The sequence below is a fragment of the Amblyomma mixtum genome, chromosome 1 (assembly GCF_055824585.1).
Source record: "Amblyomma mixtum isolate Tamu chromosome 1, ASM5582458v1, whole genome shotgun sequence".
Taxonomy (NCBI): Eukaryota; Metazoa; Arthropoda; class Arachnida; order Ixodida; family Ixodidae; genus Amblyomma; species Amblyomma mixtum.
Window position 1 is genome coordinate 106,418,988 of NC_143012.1, and position 18,940 is coordinate 106,437,927.

Consider the following 18,940-nt stretch of genomic DNA (forward strand, 5'->3'; position numbering starts at 1 on the left):
TTGGCAGAATTTGCGGACTGTTTCGCTACGTGCTCGAAGGTCGGCCGAACTCCACTCGCCAAGCATCGTATCATCACTGACGAGACTACGCGACCCGTCTGCCAGCGCCCATATCGTGTTTCCCCGGTGGAGAGAGAAGCCATTCAGAATCAGGTTGCCGAGATGCTTGCAGACGATGTCATTCAGCCGTCCACCAGTCCGTGGGCATCGCCTGTGGTTCTTGTCAAAAAGAAGGACAATACTCTGCGTTTCTGCGTGGACTACAGGAAACTTAACAGCGTGACCAAAAAGGACGTTTACCCGCTGCCCAGGATAGATGACGCGCTCGACCGATTGCGGAACGCCAGATACTTCTCGTCATTGGATCTTAAAAGCGGGTACTGGCAAATCGAAGTGGACGAGAGAGACCGGGAGAAGACGGCTTTCGTGACGCATGACGGCCTCTATGAGTTTAAAGTGCTCCCATTTGGTCTGTGCTCAGCACCGGCCACTTTCCAACGCATGATGGACACTGTACTCTCCGGCTTGAAATGGCAGTCCTGCCTGGTGTACCTGGACGATGTCGTTATATTTTCGCCCACCTTTGACCAACACTTGGAGCGGTTGCGCATTGTGCTACAAGCGCTCAAATCCGCGCAACTCACCATCAAAGCCGAGAAATGCCATTTTGGCTTTGAGGAACTTCGCTTTCTTGGTCACGTTGTCAGCGCACAAGGTGTTGACAAGACTGCTGCCGTCTCAGGTTTTCCACGCCCAACTGACAAGAAGGCCGTTCGCCGGTTTTTAGGCCTGTGCTCCTATTATAGGCGCTTTATTCAAGATTTCTCGAAAATCGCGGAACCGCTGAACGCACTGACCCGTGACGACACGCCCTTCCTGTGGGGGACCGACGAAGAGGCTGCATTTGTCGAGCTTCGCAGCCGTCTGCAAAGCACTCCGATACTCGGCCATTTCGACGAGCATGCTGCCACGGACATCCACACTTTCGCCAGCAATGTTGGCCTTGGTGCAGTACTGATCCAGTGGCAAGACGGTGCAGAACGGGTCATCAATTATGCTAGTCGGACACTTACGCGCTCCGAGACCAATTATTCTACGACGGAGAAAGAATGTCTTGCAGTGATATGGGCCATCTGCAAGTTCCGACCGTACCTCTACGGACGACCCTTCCGTGTGGTAAGCGACCACCACTCCTTATGCTGGCTGGCGAGCCTCAAAGACCCCTCAGGACGCTTGGCTAGATGGAGCTTACGCTTGCAAGAATACGACTTGACAGTAGTTTACAAGTCTGGCCGCAAGCATCAGGATGCGGATTGTCTGTCGCGCGCGCCTATCCCAATCAATACCGAAGAAACTACCGATGATTTTCCTTTCCTGGGCTCTGTTAGTACCACCCAAATGGCGCAGCTTCAGAGGGCGGACACGGAGTTGGCGCCGCTCATCGATTACCTCGAAGGCAATGAAGCTCCCATTCCGCGTGTTTTTCTTCGAGGGCTGCACACCTTCACTTTACGGTCTGGTGTTCTCTACAAGCGCAACTTTGCCAACAGCGAAGAAGTGTTCCTACTTGTCGTACCATCACAGCTGCGGTCTGAGATCTTGAGTGCCTGTCATGATGCACCATCCGCCGGCCACCTTGGAGTCAGCCGTACACTCGCGCGGATTAGACAAAAGTATTATTGGCCCAGGTTACTCCCATCAGTGCGGGCCTACGTCAAAACATGCCGTGAATGCCAACGTCGGAAGACTCCTCCATTGAAACCGGCCGGATTTCTTCACCCCGTCGATCCACCGAAGACCCCTTTCCATCAAGTGGGCATGGACCTCCTTGGCCCATTTCCGAAGCCTTCGTCTGGAAAGCGTTGGATAGTCGTTGCGACTGACTACCTCACACGGTACGCTGAGACCACGTCTCTTGCCAAAGGCACTGCTGCTGAAGTGGCGCAGTTCTTCGTCCACAACATTGTCTTGCGTCATGGAGCACCCGCCGTTGTTGTTACTGACCGGGGAACTGCTTTCACGGCCCGCTTAACCCAGTCCGTGATGACTCTGACGCACACTAGCCACCGGCGTGCTACGGCGTATCACCCGCAGACAAACGGGTTGGTAGAGCGACTCAACCGCACACTAGCCGACATGCTATCAATGTACGTTGACGTCGAGCATCGAACTTGGGACGCCATTCTGCCGTACGTAACGTTTCCGTACAACACCGCCCTGCAGGAAACAACCCGACTGACCCCCTTTCAGCTTGTCTTCGGTCGCCAGGTGACCACTCCGTTGGATGCTATGTTGCCCGTCGACCCTTACTGCGACTCTGACGCTGACATCGACGTAGATACCTTCGTTCAGCGTGCTGAGGAAGCGCGTCAACTGGCCCGCCTGCGCATCCACCGTCAAAGGGAGGCTGCCTTCACTAAGTACAACTGTGGACGCCGTTTCGTCAGTTATGCTCCCGGCGACCTTGTGTGGATTTGGATACCTGTTCGTCGCCGCGGGCTCTCTGAAAAGCTGCTGCGCCGATACTTCGGCCCTTACGAAGTAGTGCGCCGCATCAGTGATGTGACTTATGCAGTTGCTCCCGCCCCGACAGCTTGTTCATCGCGCCGGTCGCACCGAACTGAAGTCGTACACGTTGTTCGCATGAAGCCTTACCACGACCGGCTACCTGACTGAACTGCGGTCCACTGCAGCTGTGTTCTACCCTTTCGCTGACTTTTCTCTCCTAGCCGCATCGTGTCGATGCTGCAGAAGAGGGGGGCAGTGATACATGCATTCGAAGAAGAGACAGAAGTAGTGCATGCGCTAGAAGAGGAAGAAGTTAGTTGGCTCTCTCGCGCGCGCTCGAACCACTGGGTGACCGCCGCAGGTTTTTCGTCTCTGCGCGGGTGTTCTTTTTGGCGTTGCACGCTACAATATTTACTATTTCTTCTCCTTTTAATATCCGTCCTTCGTAAAAAATTTCTTCAACTATCTGTTTTTTCTCGCTCCGACCCATCAGTGCATTTAAGTTATTCCACACTAAGTCAGTCTGCTTTACGTTGGAACCGAACATGTTCTGATAGTATAGTTCTCTTGCTTTTCTTAGCTGCTTAGTCAAGTCATTACGAAATTTTTTGAACGTAGCGAGATCAGATGCTGTACGAGTTCGCATAAATGTTTTAAACAGGCGTTCTTTCTTTTCAATCTTCTTCAATAGGTACTTTGTCACCCACGGTTTTCGACATCTCTTATTACCCGTGTGGCGTTTGAATACGAAGTGACGTTGGTATACCGAAAGAAACAAACTCAAAAAGGCGTCATAAGCTACGTTCGCATTTGTTTCCTGAAGGATGTTGTCCCAGCAAACTGTTTCCAACTCATGATAAAAAGCTTCTAAGAGGGTAGGTGTAACAGGCTGAAAAAGATTAGACACTTTATGGTGGAAGTTTCCCCGAGTACTAAATTTTATGCTACAAAACACAGGCAGGTGATCACTAATAGGGTAAGTGAGAACACCGGAACTGACCAGGTTAGCATCATAATTTGTTATTACTAAATCTAGAATTGTTTGCGTGGACGACGTTAGACGTGTGGGAGAAACAATATGGTTTATACAACCATTAGATAGCAATACATTTTCAAAATCTGTTTTCTTCGTACAATTGCTACTCATATCAACATTAAAATCACCAGCAAGTATCACATTGTATCTGCTTTGGTTAACAAATGACAATAGATTATCTAAAAAAACAAAAAATTCAAGGAGAGAGCCATCCGGAGGACGATAACAAGTTGCAATTACAACGTCTTTGATTTGCAGACAAATAATCTCAAAATTATCTGTGACACAAGAAAATTCTGAAAGCAAGGCAGGTTGTAAGAGAGAGCTTACTAGCGCAGACACCACCACCGCGACGAGTGGTTCTATTAACAGAAAAAGTTGTCATATTAGGAAGATCAAAAGTGTCAGAACTGCTTGTTTGCCATGTTTCTGTTATCATCAGAACATCAAAACAATTCTCAAGCCTTTTTAACAAGGATTCTAGTTCAGCAACCTTGTTGAATACAGACTGTGCATTTAAGTGAAAGCAACGAAGATAACCATGTGTCTGACCACCAAGCTCTCTTAAGAGTTCTTCTAAGGTAACATGCCCTAGGTGCGCCATTTCAAGATAAGGATCACGGGTTTCCGTCTACACGAAAAGGCATTTAGCTACCAAGTGTGGAGAGGTCACTTACGCTCTTGATAACCTTAGCGCCATCGCCACTCTTTCTACGCACCAAAATTTTCCCATTGACATGCCACACATATGCAAAGCCAGACTGTTTAGCCCACTCTTTTGTGGCTTGCAACAACACTCTTTTGTGGCTTGCAACGCACACGAAACACGGACGGACAGAAAAGGGAACAGCGCTGTGTTTTGTTCCCTTTTCTGTCCGTCCGTGTTTCGTGTGCGCTGCAAACACCTACAGCATGAAAGGATGTACCATCGCTTCAGCCTTCCTTATTGGGATATCTTTGAGTAGGACTAGGGCAGCATTGCCGCCGCTACGAATATCTACCAGTATGTCCCTGGTTCCGCATCGGTTCAAAGACGTCAGCCACACGGCTACACCGGGAGAGCAGTTCATGAAGGCTGACGCACCATGACCTCGGCCGAGTTGGAGCGTGCGGGGGAGGGCCGGCGCCTCTTGCGTCTGAAGCGGGCCAGCATGGGGCAGGGGTCGTAGCCTCCGGGCAGCGGGTACGAGCAGTACATGGCGCAGTAGATTCCCTGCACCACGATCGTCGACAGCACCCTGCAACGAAAAACGAGCCAGCTGACCAGAGCAAGCAAACGGCGTTCCTCTCCAAGTCTGTCTTAGCGCCACTACAACTGGGACACGCGAAGAGCGCTTAAGCAAGGACAACAACACTGAGGAAAGGCACGCCGCTGTCTCAGACGCAACCTCAACGTGAGAGAAGGAAAAAGATGGCTTGGTAATACATGGCTTTCCTTGGTTGAATACTTGGTCATTTTAATACAACCCCTAGAAGCCTTCGTCGTGGGGGAAGCCAACGGCACGGCTACAGCGGAACGCCGACTAACCCCGAGACGCGCTTTGGGTGAGCTCCTGGATTGCCACGGAAGCCGCGTCCGCCTGCCCGGTGGAGCGAGCGTTTCACCTACACCGAGTGTGAACGCGCGTTCGAAATGCGCGGGAATGCCGCTCGAGGACATTCCGGCGTCTGCGCGATGGCATCGTTCTCCCTCTCCCAGCGCGTGACGGCGATCTGTCGTGACGTCATTGTGTCACGTGGTGTGACGTCACCATACCACGTGGTCTGCACGGCGTGCAACCACAGCGACGGCGCGAGGTGGACCCCCGTCTTCCTCTGTCGTGACGTCATGTGTCACGTGGTATGTCACGTGGTGTGACGTTACTGTACCACGTGGTGTGCACGGCGTGTAACCACGGCGAAGGGCTGTAGTGTACTATCGCGCTCAATATGAGTTGCAACGCGCGGTCATCGACTGGGGCTCGTTCTGTGGTGTGCCTCCTCCAAACAGTCGCTCGGAATTCTGGGAGAAACTTTTTCCTGAGCTGTGGTGCTTTTGTTTACTGCGACAGCAGTTTCTCCCAGAATTCCGAGCGACTGTTTGGAGGAGGCATACCACAGAACGAGCCCCGGTCGATGACCGCGCGTTGCAACTCATATTGAGCGCGATAGTACCTCTAATAATATGCTTCGCATAATAAGTGGATGGCGAACGCCGTTGAAGACACTACTGCCCCTGCGGCAACGAGTTTTGACAGCATGCTACTACGCTCACGCAGAACTAAGGAGCGAACACGGGGTTGGGCTTGGCGTCTCGGAAAGACCTCCATAATGTCTACTCTAATTTTAGTGCCACATTTCAGTTGCATTGAGACTGCTATGTGTTTAGCACTAATAAATTCTGAATAGTGCTGGAGAAAGCGTACAGCCTGCGTAATTCCGTGCAGTCACGCGTAGCTCCTCGGCTGTCGCTGCTCCTTCGCGCAGAACACCGGTGAAGAACCTAGAATTTTTCCTTACACTTGACAAGCTGCATATTTACTTCAGAAAATGGAATGCCACTATTCTGGTCCAAGTAGCAGTCGTAGAAAACATGCACAAAAAGGAAGAATAAGGTGGCCACAGCGGCTGCGTTTCGATGGAGGCGAAACAAAAGGCACCGGTGCACTGTGCGATGTCCCCAGGAGGCCGAAATTGGATTGGATTGTAAAACATTTATTGCGTCGAGAGCAGGTTGCGGAGGCACGTACAATGGCTAGCGGCGACCTTAACCCGAAGCCCTCCAGTGCGGCACCTCTTTCCCTCTTTTTTCTTTCACACCCACCTTCCTCGCGGCATGGTTAGTGTCCACCGAGATATGTTTGGTTTGGTTTGGTTGGTTTATGGGGTTTAACGTCCCAAAGCGACTAAGGCTATGAGAGACGCCGTAGTGGAGGGCTCCGGAAATTTCGACCACCTGGGGTTCTTGAACGTGCACTGACATGGCACAGTACACGGGCCTCTAGAATTTCTCCTCTAGAATTCTAGAGCAAATTCTAGCCGCCGCGGCCGGGATCGAACCTGCGACTTTCGGGACAGCAGCCGAGCACCATAACCGCTGAGCCACCGCGGCGGCCTACCGAGATATGTGAGACAATTATTAAGGCGGAAGCCTTTAATGTCTCATCGTTGTAAGCAGCCGTTGTCGACAGAAATGTCACGCTTTTCAATTGGTGGAAACGGTCGCCACTTCCCTCAAAACACTGCATTGTGTGTTTAGCATGGGTCGCGCTGCAGCGAACATATCGTGTGCCCGCGTTAATAGCAATGCTATTTTTTAAGCATGAAATGCTTTTAGCCCCCGTTGTCGGCAGTGTGGTGACGTCACGCCGAGACCGAGAGCCATCATCCGAGCTCTGAAACGAGAACATCCGGGCACCGTACGAGACTTAACGAGATTTAACGAGACTCTCTAAGCCCTCCTACGCGACCGGCATGCAAGCGCCGGTTGGTCTCCAAAGGAGTCACAAAAAAATAACTGCTGCCAGTGCCTTCTCAATGTTTATCAAGATATCAGTCGCTGTGCGTTTGATAATGCACGGAATTATAATTTCCGATTTCTAATAACGCGTGCAAAAAGCGCATAAATGCCACGATACACTTCGTTGTCATACGTGATCTCTTAGGGGCTTCGCGCATCGAAGCAAGGCCGCGCAGGCGCACAGGGGCCCGGGGGAGAAGCGCTGCGTTCAAAGGGCAAGGCATCGCGCCGAACGGGTGGTGGCGTTCCTCCCTTCCATTACGGTGCGGTTCGGGTGTCCACCGAGATGACATTAGGCCGGTAAACATTTCATGCTTACTCTACTCTCGGCTACGGGAGAGGCAGAGATTTTGAGGAAAGGAAATGGCGCAGTAATTCTCTGCCATCTCGGTGGACACCCGATCGGCCTTATAAGATTGTCTACGGACAACAGCCTCAACTTGCAGGAACGTGCAACTTAGAAACACCTATCAACATCGGGACCCCTGTACCGCGACAGGCAGCTTGTCAGCGCATCAGGTCGGAAGCACGCAAAGAGCGTCTCGTGCGCAACAGGCGCAAAAACGCAACTATGACCGCCGACATAGACCAGCTCCTCGCTATAGAGTTGGAGACGAGGTCTGGGTGTGGGGGCCCGGGGAGGAAACGATTACGCAGGAAAGGATTACGCTGGGTGTGGGGGGAGGAAAGGGAGGAGAGCTCAGCCTGGTAATTGCCTCCGCTGAGGGGGTCACCGCAACCGGGCTTTGCTGGGAAGGGTAATAAAAGAATAGGGGAGTGGAACCGGGTCGGGTTCGTGGTGGGGCACTAGGCGGGAAAGTCCGGCACAAAGGTAGTCGCAGGCGCTGCTTAGCAAGGCCAGAGCATGGCGGCACCTGCGCACGTCGGCGCAAAACGTCCTCGTAGTAGACGGTGGCGAAGCGGTCGGCTCTACCCGTGGTCCAGAGGTATCCGGGGTGGGGGTCAGCCGTGCTTACTGCCGTCCTTAGCGCGCACGGGCAACCTGGTCCCACCTCGGGAGCCGATCAACTAATGCCACACACGGGGCGCACACACGCGATCGCGCACAGGTGCAGAGTCACTGCCGCTCGTCGAGGTGGCGATCGCGACACAAGTCGAGAAGGGGGGATGTGCCGTAGGGTAAGGCGTGGTAGCGGCCGCGCACGCCCGCGAGGAGCGGTCCCGTTGCAGACGGCGGCGAAGCGGCCGGCTGTTCCCGAGTTCCAGACGAATCCGGGGTGGAGGTCGGCCGTGGGAACTGCCGTCTCCAGTAAAAACGGGCGGCCTGGTCCCACCTCGGGAGGCAGACAGCTAGTGCCGCAACGGAGCGCACACACAGCGCTTTTACTCGCCTGGACTTCACAACACAACTCAGCAGTACGTTTGCAGGCTGTCTGCAGTGTCAACGCTTTAAGCATCGCACTGCCTCGCTCGCCGGCTTGTTGAAACCGGTCAGACCACCTCACACCCCTTTTTGAGAAGATCGGGGTTGACTTGCTTAGACCGCTCCGAAGTCTCCCACGGGGCAACGCGAGATTATTGTTTGCGTGGACTACTTGACTCGTTAAAACAGATGCTTGGGCAAGTTGGTTGTTGGAACTGTGTATATATGCCTCGTTCCAAACAATAAACACTAGTTGAAAGTCAGCGCTCGTGTGTGTCGTGTCTCCCTTCTTGTCCGTGTCTTAGTGCGCGCTGTTCCGGTGAAAACTACTTGACTCGTTACGTGGAGACAGCTGCTCTCGTGTCCGCCAAAGCAACAGACGTCTCGTCCGTTTTGCTACACTCGGTGATCCTTCGCCACGGAGCTCCTCGAGTCGTAATCAGCGACCGTGGGCGCCAGTTCACTGCAGACGCTGTGGAAGAACTCCTACGGCTCTGAAACTGTGGCTACCCTCATACGACGCCCTATCATCCGCAAACGAATGGCCTGACGGAGCGCATCAACCGCACCCTCACTAACATGTCCATGTATGTAGGGGCCGACAATAAGAACTGGGACACCGTGGTAACGTTTGTAACATACGCTTACAACACTGGAAAACTCGACGTCACCGGTTACTCCCCATGCTTTCTCTTCACGTGCGCATACCACGCACCTTTCTGGACACGATTCTTCCCTTTTCTGAACATCGTGATCCGTCCCTTTCAATACCGGAGCCACTTTTCAACAAATTCACAGCCCTTTTTTTTTACTGTTCACAGTAAACTTAAGTTTAAACGAGGGAAGACTGGATTGCAAAACATTTATTTCGTCCGAAAAGGCAGTCCGTGCTAGGTGTCTATCAGTCCACGGCTGACAGCGACCTGAGTAGCCCATTCAACGGCCGGAGGGTTGAAATGCGGGCCAGTTGGTACATTGTAAACTGAGAAAAAACCAGTCACACAAGACGACGGACAAGAAGAGCCAGTCGTTGTGGTGTGTACTCTCTTCTTGTCCGTCGTCTTGTGTGACTGGTTTTTTCTCAGTTTTCAACGGCCGGGTTTGAACACCCAATTCTCAGCTGACCAACACGGGCTCCGACTGCTTGAGAGTACGTACTTGTATGAAAGATCATTGTTCTACAATATGCTATCGTAAGTGGGTATTTCACCACACAGAGTACATACAGGGTCCTAATCACCGGGATAGACTTCTGATAGTCAGGAATTATGAAGGATCGCGTCTAGAGTCGCCTCCAGGTGGTCTCCTGCTCCTTATCCAAGGTTTTGTCTGGAAGGGTAAAGATCCTGCTTCCTAGTTTCAAATGATTATTAATGTCGTGATATGATTCTAGGCCGTCCTTCGAGAAACGCCCCCTGCTCGGCTGACGAGTACTCGAGCTTTGATGTGTGCCGCTTCGTTACCAGAGTTCTCTGAGTGAGCCCGGACCTATATCACCTCAACTGTTCTAAGCTTTTTGTTTGACCCAATGTGTTGATTGCTGCCTGAGAAATTCTGCTCCTCGCCGTATTCGCGTGCGGCGAATTTATAGTCGCTTAGTATGGTATCAGTCTTGGTGTTAATGATGGCAAGGGCGATAGCCGCCTCCTCTGCCGTTTGAGGATACCGTTTTAGTGGTGCCCCTAGACTATCAGCCTGCCTTGCATATCCACCACCGCTAGTTCGAACGCTTGTTTCTGTTGTTTCTGATGCGGAAGCTGTAGAAATAATAGAAAACGTGGCGGATAAAGCAGTGCTAACCTACTGGCCCACCAAGTGCAAATTATTTGTAACCGGAGACACACCTAAAGGCCGTCGAGCCACAAATTGTATACCTCCGTCTCCACTTAACATCTGGATGGAAGGGCTCCCTCTAAAGGAGATGCAAACTATAAGGATTCTGGGACTCTTCCTTGAGTCAGACTGGAAGAACAAGGACACACAGTACTCTCTCATCTGACCATAACTGCCAGTTGTGTTCGATAAGGTGATATCATCTGCAAATATGATAACTCAGTGGTAACGCATGGAGCTATGGAAACAAAAATGATAGATGCAACACGAAGAGACAGGAAGAGGGCGGAGTGGGTGAGGGAACAAATGCGGTTTAATTAATGACATCCTAGTCGAAATCAAGGTGAAGAAATGGGCTTGGGCAGGGCATGTAATGCGAAGGCAAGATAACCGCTGGTCCTTAAGGATAACGGAGTGGACTCCAAGAGAAGGCAAACGTAGCAGGGGACGGCAGAAAGTTATGTGGGCGGATGAGATTAAGAAGTTTGCGGGGATGCGGTGGCGGAGGATAGGGTTAATTGGAGAGACATGGGAGGGGACTTTGACCTGCAGTGGGCGTAGTCAGGCTGATGGTGATGCGGTGACCAACACAAAGATAACAAGAGAAATCAGTGAAGTGTTTCATACTCACAAGAACCGTGACTCGTGCGTAAGCATCCCCTCTGTGTTTGTTCATGATTGTGATCTAAAATATCTGATTCATGTGATTGAGGTATCAGTACGTCGTTTGGTGTTGCACATGCGCTACTGGTTGTGAAGAAAGAGTAAATTTTATGAGTTCCTTTCTAATCACCCCCAGTTGTTATTCAGCGCCGGTCTTGTCTGCTTCCTCTCTCCCTTGTCATGTGCTGTTATTTACAACCAGCGAAATTCAGAGCAAACAATAAAGTCGGACGTACAAACGAACCCCCTGCTTAGGCCTCCTCCGGTGGAAGTAGCTTCATCAATAAAGATACCAGAACACATGTCTAGGTATCTTGATGCCAAATAAGATTTGCTGTAAACTTTCCAGGTTAGTGGCATGCTGTTCGCCATTCATTTCCCCTGGCGGTTAACATACTAGTTTAAAAATAGAAATTATTTTCTCACCTTTAGAGGACATAGTAGTAGGGCTAAAATACAGGGACAAGGGCAGACGTAGAAAACACAGGCGCTAGACATCAACTGACTGAGGTCATTTGATGTCCCTTGTCTTTGTTTTTAGCGCTACTACTATGTCCTCTCAATCCAAACACCAACTAGCCTAGCTTTCTGCCTTAAATTTTCCCACCTAACTTGCAGAGACCCAGCATGGTGTACCCCACATTCAGAAACCTTGCTAGATTGAAGAATGTATAAAACAAGGCGGTTTGTATTACTGCTGATCATTTACCACTCGCATTGCAAGTCACGGCAGTCGACAGTTTTTGTGACGAGAGAGAAGAACGTATACATGTTGGCCACAATGGTTAGCAGTTAGAAAGCGTGTATCATGACACTCTAAATTGTTAATCACGGCAAAAAGATGCTTCGGTATCGAATTGCATGGTGAACCGAAGTATCACAGACGTGCCATTTGCTACGCAGCAATGTCTTAGCTATTTCACTGATTATTTAATTTCTGTTTTTCTTTCTAAAAATTCCTTTTTGGGCTTTTTATCATAGCATGTATGGCGAATCTTGCACGTGTCTTAGCGGTTGTAGTGAAGCGTGTGTAGAAACCTGATAAAGCCTTATTAAGCGCACACTCTCTTCCAACTTGCCTGTTGTTATTTAGCGCTGCTGTCCTTGCATCGGCAAACAAGCATGCGTTCATGTGCGCCGCCTGCCGTGAAATCACCAAATGGCTTGCAGCCTCTGTGGTGTTGACGTGTTCTTTCACATATGGCAGACACGGAAACAAGGCTGCAAGTAAGGTAGGATATAATGTCACGAATAACTAGGCCCAACGGTCGTGGAACAGCGGTTCCCGGGCTTAATTCGCGCCGCCACTGGCTGATAGCCAGAAGATTTACCGGATACTCTGATATACAGTCCGCCGACTACAAATTTCCAAAGTTTAAAAATTTGGGCTTTGCGCCCAACCACTGGTGGGGACCATAAAGTGTTTCTCAATATCGCCCAATGCTGCCAAAATCCCAACGCAACTTCATGTAACGGATGCCGATAATCTAGTGAAAAAAAAAATTCCATGAACTTGAATTTAGCCTTGCGCGCTATACACCTGGTGCAGACTGCATACTGGGAATTGCGGTACCAGCGGCAATCTCAGAAGCGGTGCTAGTTCGTACTGCAGTTATTGCCAACTTGAATGCGCTCAGTGTGGACAGAACGAACGGCGCGTCCCGATGTCCTTCCTCGTCCACTCTTCAGACCATTGAAGTCACAAATATGCCCACAGCCCCTTGCAAACATTTGTGGAGACACCCGCCAGGCTTTGCCTCGGGTGCGATGCGAGCAGTTTTGAAGACGTACCTCTAATGAGGAGGTCGACGCCAGACACCCCGGGCAAAGTTTGTGCGCGATTTATCAATGGTTTTCGAATGACAAACGTCCTTAGACCCAGAAAAAACAGCAGTTATGTTCGTAATATGCAAACGTCAGCCCTTGGACTTTTCATATAAACTACATAGAAATACGCTGAACTGTGTGACGTTCCGTGCGTGAGCTACCAGGGCCCATATCTTCGGCGGAATCTTCCCTGTGCTGAACCCCGGAGGCACCCCGGCAAAGGACGCAGCTCGTTCCGTCCTACTCCCTTGTCTCCCCTTAAACGGTCCGCGTTCGACGGCGCCGCGTTGACGGAGCCCCCAGCGGCGGCAAGCCACTGAAGGGGTACAATGGTACAAAGACGCCGGCGGGAGGGAAAGCCAGCCCAATTAGGCTGCCTGGCCGTACAAGGACACAGGAGAGGCTGACAACCCGACAAGGAAGAAAGCTGCCGACGGGAGACAAACGACATCCCAACGAGGGAGGTCGGGGGTGCCGCAGGCGCCGCCGTGGAAAGGAGGAAGAAGGAAACAATCCAGCCTGGAAGACAGATATAGCGGAGCAGATATAGCTGGCCAGTGCGGACGAAAAGCACGCTCAGGACGACAAAAGACAGATTGGGTTGGCTCGTAAGTTCCAGACGAGGTGGAGAGGACCGTGCGAGGTTGTCGAGAAGCTTTCTCCGGTAAACTTCAGGGTCCGAGACGTGAACCGCCGCTTGATAAGGATACACGCAAATCGCCTCAAGTCGGCACCGGTTCAGTATTCACGAAATGAGGAGGGGGAAAGCGCAGATTTTGATGGGGACCGAAGTGAAGCGGAGCGCGCAGATTGTTCGCAAGAAACGCCCTCTCCTGCATTTGTTCGGCAAGCGCCAGAGGTTACGGCATGAATGCCACCGGATTTACTTCATGCATTGCTGGAGGAAGAAGCGCGCGAGGTTGCCGCGCAAATAACGCCAAGAGAGGCTCCTGCCACGAGCCCTCGCGAGTCTCAAAGCAGACAAGGGGTCACAGAATTACTTGGTACGACTCATGAACGCCGATATCCGCTTCGAAATCGGAAAGCTAAGTCGGACTAATGGCGTAAACAGAGCGGAGCTGGGGACTGGTTAAGACTGTGTAATGCTGCAGCTCATAACATTGCTATGTGCTTATGTGTTAAGATATCGGAGTTGCTAGTTAAGCCTTTCTGTCATTAAGTAACACTTTTACACAGGATGCAGAACATGCCCGACTTCCTTTCGTTATCTATATTTTTTTGTCTGTGCCGTGATTGTGCTGGAAGTGGGAGCTCCTTTGTAACTGTGGTAAATTTATTTCGTCCAGTTTGGACTAGCAAGGAGAGGCTTGGGTGCTGAGTTTCATGTTTGTCTGTGAAAGAAGATCAGTGCTGCCCCTGGAAACGCCAGTTATGACAGCTGCGGCATATGGTGCTGTCCAGTGGTGTTGTGTGCAGCGAAAAGTGTTTTGTCGGACGGACTGTGCGAGGCGATTCAGAAAAAGAAGGGGAGCTGCATGAACTCCAATGTTCGGAGAACATTCTTCTGGAGGGTGAGCGAGTGTGACGTTCCGTGCGTGAGCTACCAGGGCCCATATCTTCGGCGGAATCTTCCCTGTGCTGAACCCCGGAGGCACCCCGGCAAAGGACGCAGCTCGTTCCGTCCTACTCCCTTCTCTCCCCTTAAACGGTCCGCGTTCGACGGCGCCGCGTTGACGGAGCCCCCAGCGGCGGCAAGCCACTGAAGGGGTACAATGGTACAAAGACGCCGGCGGGAGGGAAAGCCAGCCCAATTAGGCTGCCTGGCCGTACAAGGACACAGGAGAGGCTGACAACCCGACAAGAGAAGAAAGCTTCCGACGGGAGACAAACGACATCCCAACGAGGGAGGTCGGGGGTGCCGCAGGCGCCGCCGTGGAAAGGAGGAAGAAGGAAACAATCCAGCCTGGAAGACAGGAGATCGGGCGTGGCCGGCGGAGCAGATATAGCTGGCCAGTGCGGACGAAAAGCACGCTCAGGACGACATCGTACACAAAAAGGGTCCTTCAGCGCCGAAGCCGGACGGCGCGCAGCTTCTGCCAGCAACGGACGGATCGCAACTCCGGAGCCCCTCCATCGCCCCCATGACGGCATCGCCACGTAAGCTCGGACACCCCAGCCTCTGATGTACCATGTATAATTATTGATTACATCATTTTGTTTAAACTGAGCCATACGGTGTCTTTTTGCCTCTCCGTCCCGTGTGGACCTGCGCATTATGTGGGGTCGTCACAACTGAATAACTAAGTAAAAATACCTAGGCCTCGCGTTTATTGTCAGTAGTAGTAGTTGGTAGCAGCACTGATGAAGTAGCAGGAAAAACTAACAAAATATCAGGATACGTCAGGAAAATGCTTAACACGTCTCCTCTAAGACAAAGTAATCTATCACAACATGGAACTCACAGCCAGCAAATGTCTTTTCGGCTCATGATGCCGCTGCATTCGGAAAGAGTTTCTTACCGTATGTGTAAACTTAGCGATATCATTGCACTCTGTTTGGTTTCCTTTGTTTGTTTCCGGAACGCTGGATTTGCATAGTGTTTGATATTATTTTCTTGCTTTTTGAATGTTGCCCCCTGCTTGGTCTCCATGACTGCATGTATGTGTATACAAACAAATAAATGAAATAAATAAATATGTATACAAGTTCTATGTCCATCCCATATTGCAATACGCATGTGAAGTATGGCTTCGGCATGAAAAAATTTTAACTTTGAAAACTGAACAAGTCCGCCGGTGCGCTTCGCTTTTTGTCTATTGATGCTGTCGCAGAAAAGACGTGGTAAATTACATACGCGATACATACGCGTGGTGGTTACATACGAGACCATTGCATACGCGATGGTCTGCAAATCACCCTTCATAAGCATCAACGTTTTCAAAAACGTTGATAAGCGCAGCGTTACAGAGGCTAAATTTTCGAAATACTGCTGCAAACATCGACGCTTTCCGTATGCAGTGCGGCACAGCAACAAACTTCCATAATACGTTTTCCATTCTCTAATCACGGAACATTTCGGTCCTGCCTGAAAGAAATGCGCAAAAATAGAAGCTAAACATGATGATGTGCTTGTTGCTGACAATTTTAGCGCGTTGCGCTTCACTCAGAGTAGCGCACCTGATGTCCAGTTTTGTGCGCATTTTTCCCAGTCGTTGTTTGTATGAGTGGCCTTGGTCTGAGTGTGAACAAGTGAATATCTCGAGACGTGGCTGCGCACACACAAGGGGCCGGCGAAAGGCAAGAAAGGTGCTGCGATAATGAAGCACTATGGGGGCATAAGAGGTGTACTTCACAACAATTTGGAGTTAATTAATAGCAATACTAATTTTGAGAATGGCATATCAGGCCTGACGGCAAGGGGATTTGCAGTGCGAGGGAAGCGTGGAGTGCGTAAAATGGCTGACGAAAATGGACGAAAACCGACCGGCAGGTACATGAATACTCACAGTGGAGGAAAAGGAGCAAAAAACGGAGAGAAAAAAGCTTTCAACGCGAGGTCAAAAAAAGGCCCGCAGAAAAGAATGACGACAGACGCGTGTTCGATCCCGGCCGCGGCGGCCGAACTTCGATGGAGGCGGAATTCTAGAGGCCCGTGTACTGTGCGATGTCAGTGCACGTTTAAGAACCCCAGGTGGTTTAAATTTCCGGAGCCCTTCACTACGGCGTCCCTCATAGCCTGAGTCGCTTTGGGACGTTAAATTCCCATAAACAAGAAAAGAATAAGAACCGTGTATAGAAAATGGGAAAGGCAAGTCCCGTAACAACCGCTCCATCATAATTCAAAACCTCTTTTTCGAAACAAGATGAGGGTGTTCTAGAACGCGCAGCATCAAAACAAAAAAAACTCGCCCGAGACGTTGGATTATGCAGTGTGTGGTAAATCACACACACACACACAAAAAAAAGACCCTACTGTGCCCGACTGCAACAGTGTCGAGGCAGGCGGTTCGGGAATAACGAAGGTAGCGTGAATGTTGACGTTAGTAAGAAGCGGATGGAGGAATGGTGCCTTAGAAGCGTAAACGAAGTGGCCAGCATTCAAAGTCAGTACGCGCTGATATCAGTGGAATCTGTGGTTTAAAAAAATGGTGAATAAAGATAGCACCTCGTAAAGGTGTGCAGACAAAAAATTTAGACGCCAGTTTTTTTTTTTTGCGTTCAAATAGGCCTGGTAGTCATGAAAATGAGCCGAAAACACGTAGCGCGAATAACTAATTACTGACAATATTCTGCCGGCAGTTCCGGTCGGCGTCAGCTCTGGAATGCACCTTGACGTGAAGGTCGATCTGCCACACTGGGCTTCCACGTTCTGGTGATGCCAGCGTCGGCAGCGTAAGCACTGTGGAAAACCAGTGGGTTCAGTGACCTCACAAGAATCGGGGCAGATGACTCGATTCGAGTGTAAATGCCGAGCGATTGCGCGAAGAACATTCAAAGTCATATTAGATAGGTTTCCACTGAACGCTTTCGACTGAACCTTGCTAGAAGGCCTCTCCTTACGGCCACGAAATAAATCCTATCGTTTGTTTGCGTTCCAAGTTTCCTGTCTGTAGCCCTTAAAGGCGAAAGAAATTGGCAAGGAAAAATACAGGAAAAATACCAAGAACGCATGAAAATATCCGCTATAACTGGGCTTCAATGGCGGCGCTCCTATGAGCCATACCGAATCGTACAGAGTCTAATCAGGCAGACATCGGATGAGGGATGCTTCAAAGAAGCCAAGGAATCCTCATCGGCATATCGACTCTTAATCGTGTTCGAATCAACTGCGTGCTTAGATGCTGTTTTCTGAGCTCGGGATGTTTTGAATTTTCAAAAGCTGAATTTACGGAGCGAGTAATTTTCTTTCGAATTTTACTCAGCACTTTACCATCGTGAGGCCGTAAACTCGATGCTTTCAACAATCTCAGTGTCGCTCGCCTAGGCGCGAAATGATCACCGCCAAGGACAGATAGTTTTTGCATCGCTGTGGTCGCCAGACGTTGAGCTCACTCCATAAAACTTCCTAAATCCGCCGATGAATCGAAAGAAGCGGGCCCCGCGCCAGGATACCAAGGACAGGGTCAATGCCTTTTTCAAACAACGGGTGGAGAACCACTCGCATTGGCGACATTTTCCAAGAGTGCGTACAGGGTACAGGCGGAATAGGAACAGGCGGCCGCAACCGCTCCGTTGTCTTTCAGCAAAACATGTGCCTCATGTATACTCCCGGTGTAGCTTCGGCCCGTAAAACGACATATTAATATGTTTGGCCAATTTCCGTTAACACTTTCAAATATTTATATTAAGTTTTTCAAAAAAATCACGACCACCGGTTACACCACACAGGTCTTCCTCCCCGCAGAGCAATGCATCGAACAGCTCAGGACGGAAATGTTCGGAATCACTCACGGTATGAACCGTGTGCACAATCAGTGGGAGCGTTAAAGCAGCCCCGATCAGCCAGCGGAGGGGTTAGCGGCCGCTGAAGGCACAACGAAACAGGCGCCACTGTGCCTCTCTCTGCGAGACACGCGTTGCACTTGAGCTCACACAGCATGGACATAAGACGGACTCCCGCACCTGGACACTGCTGCAAAACACTCATCGGGAAGCTACTCACAGCACGCACACCAGGCAGAACACGTAGAGCTCCATGGGTAGCGTCGATCGAGTCGAAACAAACGCGAGCCCCGCACAGCTCAGAGGACGAGGAGGGCCACGCAGCAGCAGCAGCAGCGGGGCGGCGCCATTCTCTCTCTTGCTTTTCGCTTCGAGGCGTGGCTGGCGAGTTTTGCCGCAGGTGGCGTCGGCGGCGCGTGTTTCCGGTAGGTTTCTGCTGCTCTTGTCTGCTGCCGCAGTGGTGGCGTAAAACACGGAGACTTCGGCGAGCGGGTCTCGGTCATGAGCCAGTGTGGCCGAAAATTCGCGGCGGCCGAGAAGGAAAAACCGGTTACGTGACCGCCTGTGTACGCGTGTCTACGGGCGAAACGAAGAGAGAGCCTGCAATGGGACGCGGCCGCATCATGCGCGGAGCCAATGTGTTTCTTTTTTCGGCTGCGTTTGTTTGTTTTCTTTTTTCTGGCGCAGCCAAAAGATAAACTGCCCATTATGAAAAGGCGTTTGCCTGGACAAACCGGCCGTGTATCGTAGAGAGCACATGGCGACGCCAAAACATAACGGCAGCTCT

At 50.8% G+C, this 18,940-nt stretch overlaps 1 protein-coding gene across 1 annotated transcript in view; it reads right to left on the reverse strand.

Annotated features, from left to right (window-relative positions):
• LOC149367446 (uncharacterized) overlaps positions 1–18,621 on the reverse strand; it is a 36,193-nt gene extending 17,572 nt beyond the window's left edge. Inside the window, exons 1-2 of the mRNA XM_089555652.1 lie at positions 18,374–18,621; positions 4,629–4,782 (exon numbers count right to left, since the gene is read on the reverse strand). Of these exons, the coding sequence (XP_089411778.1) occupies positions 4,629–4,782; positions 18,374–18,408 (189 nt within the window). The 5' untranslated portion in view covers positions 18,409–18,621. The remainder of the gene's footprint in view (positions 1–4,628; positions 4,783–18,373) is intronic.
• Between the last annotated feature and the right edge of the window lie 319 nt (positions 18,622–18,940).